The sequence below is a fragment of the Trypanosoma equiperdum genome, assembly GCF_001457755.1.
Source record: "Trypanosoma equiperdum strain OVI genome assembly, contig: ctg_891, whole genome shotgun sequence".
In the NCBI taxonomy this organism is placed as follows: Eukaryota; Euglenozoa; class Kinetoplastea; order Trypanosomatida; family Trypanosomatidae; genus Trypanosoma; species Trypanosoma equiperdum.
In genome coordinates, this window is record NW_027124855.1 from 12344 (window position 1) to 18730 (window position 6387).

Below are 6387 nucleotides of genomic sequence, written 5' to 3' on the forward strand. Positions count from 1 at the left end.
GTATGTGTCTGTTTCCAGACTGACCACTTTCAAAAAGTGATTTTTTTGTACACGCAATTTGGTAATGCGATCTGGCATCAAAATGATGATAAAAATGATCTGCTTTTTAATCCCGTTGTTTCTTCTGTGTCTACCGTTTCATCAATAGTTTTTCTTTCCTTTCCACTTTCTTCTTTCTTTCTTTTTTTTCCTATTCATGAAGGGCCTCCGTGTAACCCTTTGCCTTTTTGTGATTAATACAAGCACATAATAAAACAAGCTGAAGAAAAAGGGTAGAAGGAAAGGAGAGGGACGAAAAGGAAACTGGGAGGAGAGGAGAGGAGGGGGGAGAAAGATTTTTCTCACAGCCTCCAACGACTACGACAGACTGTATTTCTGCACTTGATTTCTTTTCAGGTGAGGAAGAGCGGATGGAGAGAACGGAGGATGTAACATATTTAAAACTCATTCCAATGTGTACTGCAGCCGAAAGGAGTGAAGCATCACTTCTGCTCGGCACTTTCGTTGGATGTTTCAGCGAAAACGATAAATTAGATCTTGAAGTGTGTGATGACAGCCGATATGTACTGCGTGGCATACGTAAGTCGTTACGGCAACTGGTTTATGACGGTAACGGAGTTGAGGCGAAGGAAACCCTCGAGCGACTTGTGCACATTGTTTGTGAGCGAAGGATGGCAACAGCTGCATTGCGCTCTCCTTTTGTAGCACCGAACACCTTAACATGTTATTTGCCATCCAGTGCACAATGTGAACGGAGGGGTGGAGTTACAATGTTACGGGTGCTGCGAGAATTAGTCGGAACCGCTTCCTCGCTAAATAATTCCATCGAATTGAATGAATCCGGCGATTACACCGGATGGCCTGTTTCTGTATTGCCTTGCCCTTTATTGTACGTTGTGTACTATTTGACCAGCGCTCAATGTAGCGAGGGCTCAAAGGACGACTTCTGCAGTCCGTGGGCAAAGCTATTTTTCGGCGAGTTACTGTCGTTAGAAGGAACTGAGAATGATGAACTTGAAGCTGTAGTGGCATCTTACGATGATATGCCGGGTACGTGTACGTGTGGGCCAACATCACGTGAAAATCTTCCACATACGCAGCAGCCGCTTCTAATGAAAAAGATCCGGCATAATATTACACGGCTCTTCTCCACTTCATTTCCTCACCATGGTGCGTGGCGTCTACTTTCTTTCATGGATGTCTATTCAGCGTGGATAAGGCGGGATTTGCACCGTGCATTGGATGGCGCTACGCAAGCATTGCATGCTGCGACGTTTGGCGAAGACAAATGCACTATGCTGTGGATTGCACGACATGTTTTGCGGTTTATTCATGCTTTTGCTGTTGCAGCAACGACAAACTTGGCGAACCACGACTCGCGACGTGAGATGGAATATAAGCTCGAGCACGTAAACTCTCATTACAATTCCTCCGATGACGACAGTTTTGCATGCAATGATAGCATCGCCAGCCAATTGTATTTTCCACATTCCCCGTCTTTGCTCTTGGATGTGCGGGAGAATTTCCGCTTTGTGTTGTTTAGCGATTGGCCTGATTGCAGTGAGGCAGGTGAGCGTCGTGGAGAGGACAAAACGACATTCTGCAGAGGTGATGGTGTTGCATCCCGGCAAACAAAGCACGTAAACCACCGGCGCTCCAGCGGGAATAGTGATAACCTCCCAAGTGGAAGCGCCACGTCTCGGCAGTTCGGCACTTGCCGGGTCTCGTTATTTGTCTCTCTTCTGGAAGTGTGGCTTCGCGCTAAAAAACATACTGATGCTGGTGAGATGGTCGAATCCCGCATCTTGATAGTAAATACTCTGGACAGCCTGTTTGACAATAGCGCTTCCGATGAGGTGCCAAAAGGACCGTTCTCCGCATGGGAGCACCGCACTGCCGAATACATGTGTCCAATTCAGTGGCTTCGTCAAGTGCTACTTGTCAACTGTGCAGCACTTGTCGACAGTCCAACCGTTTTGCACATGCTTTGGAATTGGCCCCATCCACTTACTACAGGGGAGTCAGTTTTCCTGGCCGTGTGCCCAACGCTAACCGCTGGTGGGTTGCACTCACCCATCCTCTCTTGTGTTCCCTTCTGCCCAACGACTTCACCGATGTGCTTGGATGATTTTATTCAACTTGTGGATTGTTGGCCCCTTCCTGTGCAGGTGCCATTGTTGATGCAGCGGATTTGGTATAAGCAACAGGAACTTCAGCGGCCATCTGTCGACAAGGGGGGTAACAGAAACACCAAGGGCTATAATTCTACAGAAGATGATATGTGCTGTGAGGAAGGAGAACGACGACTTTCTCTGCAGTGGGAAGTTTTACGTCTTTGTGAGATCCTTGTTGACCGTGCACGAGGACTATCTGGAACTCTCGAATTAAGTTTCACGGAATGCTCTCCACACCGCGCTCTGCTCGAGGCAATTACGACGGTGTGCGAGTTGCAGGAGGATATTCTACGCGTAACAGCTACCTGTTTAGCGGGTGATCACCAAACTTCTTCATCCAGATCGCCGAGCAGCGGCAGCGTCAGTAGCGACGGCACTGAGGTTGAGGTCCCAAATCGTGCAGACATCACAACTGCTTTGGGTTCATGTGAAGAGCTTGTTTGCCTTCGTTGCAGAGAAGCATTTGAAGATTCTGCTTCATTATTCCATAGGAATGGACCGACTGATAAGGATGACCAACGTGAGAAGTTGGCTGGTAGTGGCGGCCACAAAACCAATGCAACGGAAGATCCACTGTTGTTTCATTTATTTCCCATCATCTCGACCACAAAACCAGTGGTGGCGCATGAAGTATTTTGGCTTGCGCACAAGCAACTGCCCCGGTGGGCTGCGGTTTTCCTGCAAAACTACGGTTACCTCAAGGTTTCTGCGGCTGTGTGCAGGCTGCGGATTGCAGCCGCTGCCTTCGATCCCACGACACCACAACTCGCGGCGGAGATGCTGGCTGCTTTTCCTAATAATGCGGTGGTAGCTGTTCATGCTGCTGCATCGTTATTTGCGAGTCTTCACATTGTTCAGGCGAAACAATGCATCAACGAGGCGGTTCAGGAGTACCCTCACTCAGCGGAGTTGCACCGTGTTTTCCACATGATACATTCCAGCGGTAACAGAAAGCAGCTGAGGGACCAGCTTAAGGAAACGCCTCAACGCAGTCGGCACAAGAATATTGCAGGTATTACTTACTCGCATCAGTACCGTGGGATGTGTACTGTGCGCTACAAGGTTGCGCAATGCGACAGTGTTGCACACTGGTTGCAAGTATTTGCCTCTGTTGTCTGTGTGTTTTTTTGGATAGCTTCACTCGGCCTCTATTTTTTTGATAATGTTTTAAGAACCGCGGTAGATGTCAGTGATTCCCCGCCACCTTCATTCCAGACTTCTAACGAAACAGCGATTGATGGCACACCGACGCATGGTGCAAGAAGACGCTGGTCGTTTAAGTTATTTTTTTCTCCTCTTATTTACCTTTCTGCGTTTCTTCTTGTATACGCGATTACCGCTGCCGTTGTTGTTCCCATTCTTGCGGGACGTCAATCTAAATGGAAACGGCGATGTGCACTCGTGAACAGGTTCCTTCGCTCTTTGCTTGAGGAGCAATCTCTTGTGAACACTGCTCTTAACAGAATAAACTTCTGTCTTCGCGGTATGGCACTTGTGAACATCATAACAGCTGTACAGCTCGTCACAAGCAACATAATTTCCCTTCGTACCCCAGATTATCGTCTTGAAGCGACGAACTGGATGAGCACTAAGTCCCATGTACCAAATACGTTACCGGATGGTGATTTTACCAATTGGTGTATTGCTTTGTCGCTTCTACTACCTGTGCTTTTATTTGGAGTTGCCTTTCATGGTACCGCGTGGCGAGTGGTGCGTGGCTGCGATACTATGGTAGGATCCGCAACAACGTATACTACCGTTTTTTTCATTGACTTAACCACTTTTATTATATTTTTTCCTCTTCACTTTATCTGTTCTGTGTTGGTAGAACCACTACTTTTTACTCTTGTGGCTGCGTTTACCATCGGGACATCATTACCTGTACTGCTTGAGCGACTACCTCTTGTGCCACCCGACAGCCTGCTCCACCCTTTGAGTTGTCCAAGCGCCGATGAAAAAAAACAGTGCCATGACAGAAACGACTTCTGTGCTCGATCGGCATCTTTCTTTTCTAATCGGTTACTTGCGAATATGCCACCCACGAAGTGGTCACCCAATCTCAACTGTGTAAGAGCACTGCTCTGCGCACACGAGGTGGTGTGGCCTCCGGACAGGGCACAGAAAACTAAATCCCAACATCGCTTCAACAATTTTTGCAGTAGCATTAATAACACTAATGGTTGCCAACACCCCCTCCAACAACTGCTTTGCCGCTGCATCAGGTGGTACATTACGATGCACAGTTTTCTTTTCTGGGGCTCGGTCGCTCGTTATGAAAAAAGCAGATCAGCGGTACGTTTGGAACTCGTCCATGAGGGATACAGGGAGTTTTTTCAACCACAATCAGCTGCGTCATGGGAAACCGCAACGCAGGACAGTAACGAACTTCGGGTGGTCACACTCCCTTTTAAATCGTTAGACCATCAAAAAATGCCAAAATCAGAAACATTGTTTGGTTGAAAAATACTATCCTTCAAGTTGCCTCATTTCTTTTTATTTTTCAACACTTTAATGGTTTTTTGTCGTTTTTTTTTCCAACTTGAACTACCTGTACTACCGTTGCATTTTTTTTTATGAAGTTGGGGTGTTCTCTGCCTTTTTTGTGGAGATGCAGCCATACTTTGTTACCACTAACGAGTGTGGTAGCTATCTTTTTCGGCTACAGTCGTCACGGATAAGGATGCCTTGCGTGCATTGTGCCGCCATCCCTCCATGTATGTCTTCTTGATGATACTCGTTTACTTCTTTCTTTGACCTTTCCCACTGTTTATTTTTGCTGACGTGTACGAAAGAGGCACTGTGACACTCCAGTTGCAATTAAGTAATAATACCTGAGGTATGTGTACAACAACAGACCTCATACAGACGCGGGTCGCTCCAGCACACTTGTTTGTTATTGTCTACTTTCTACAGTGGTTGTTTGTGGCGAGTACCGCATCTGGCGAGAGTGTTCATGCGATCTTCAAAATATCGAAATCTGGAGATGCACCCTTCTTCAAACAAGCTGAGAGGCACTGCGAGCGCGCTAAAATGCGTCTTGCGACGCCGACGACGGCAAAGGGGGCGACTGCTGTGAAGAAGTTGCTGAAACGCTGCGGTCCATCTGATGTACCCGTACTTGGCGGTGGCCTAAGCGTGCGATGCAGCAGTAACTCTTTTTTCTTCTTGTGGTCACCGAAACTGGATGAACCCAAGTACCCTGTTGAGGACACAGCACCATACTGCGGGGAACGCGATCCGCGAGGGTGGGGGACCAAGTGTGTGACAAGGAACAGGAGTGCGGGGAGGTTATTTTACCAATTTCATACATCTGAGGGCGAGAAAGGGAACTGTACCGGACCTGTGACAATGGACTATGACCCGGCGATTCTCTATGAATTGGAGGTCCCTAGTGCTGGTGAGGAGGGTCTCCTCGCATGGGTTGTCTCGCGTGGTGGCAAGAACGGAAGCACTGCTGCGCTTAGGAGCCTTCGATCAGACTTGGAGGACACATCCCGCGCATACATTGGAGATTCGAGCAAAATGATCGAGTACGTCCTGTGTGAGGGTGGAAGGTCCTCCGTCGTGTCTTCCACATCATGCTATTCCGTTTCGTATGCTTCTGTGCCAAATGTTGGCGGTTCAAGTCGAACGGGTGTTCATTGGTTGGTGATTGTCTTCCTCTCCTTCATTGGATTGATTGTGTTATGTGTAGTAACCCTGTCTATTGTCGGTGGAGTTACGAAAAAAGTAACCGCAGGGAATGTTCATCGGGGAGACAATACTGGTAGTGGACGGCGACGAACCTCTTTGTCTCACAGCAGCTGGCATGTAATGAGCCAACCAGGAGGCAGCAGCGGGATTCAATATTCTCGTCGTGGTAGCCAGCCGGGTAACATCCTTTCTCCGCTTCAAGATGCTGCGAGCATTAACATGCAACGCTATGAAAGCGATGGGGTAGCCGCTGTACCTCGGCAAGGAAGCTTTAACGGCAGAAACACACAACAGCGAAGTAGTTTACCAACAAACGTAAATCAAGCGCAACAAAATTACAACACAAACAGAGTTACGTCACAAGTAAGCAATTATAGCGCAAGCTTACATCGTCTCGGGAGCTTCCGTGGCCCCATCATCCATCGTCGAGGAAGCTTCAACAACATTACCTCCGTACCAGCAGGGAATACCTATAATGGGGGTTTATCGCGTCCTGGGAGCTTCCGTGGCTCAAGCCCCA

The 6387-nt window shown here is 48.0% G+C and overlaps 1 protein-coding gene across 1 annotated transcript; it reads left to right on the forward strand.

Moving 5' to 3' along the window:
* Window positions 1-410: 410 nt before the first annotated feature.
* Window positions 411-4634, forward strand: TEOVI_000428300 (uncharacterized protein; the record flags this gene model as incomplete). Its single annotated transcript, XM_067227069.1, has 1 exon — window positions 411-4634. The coding sequence occupies one exon, from the start codon at window positions 411-413 to the stop codon at window positions 4632-4634; it is 4224 nt and encodes a 1407-aa protein (XP_067083170.1).
* Window positions 4635-6387: the final 1753 nt, after the last annotated feature.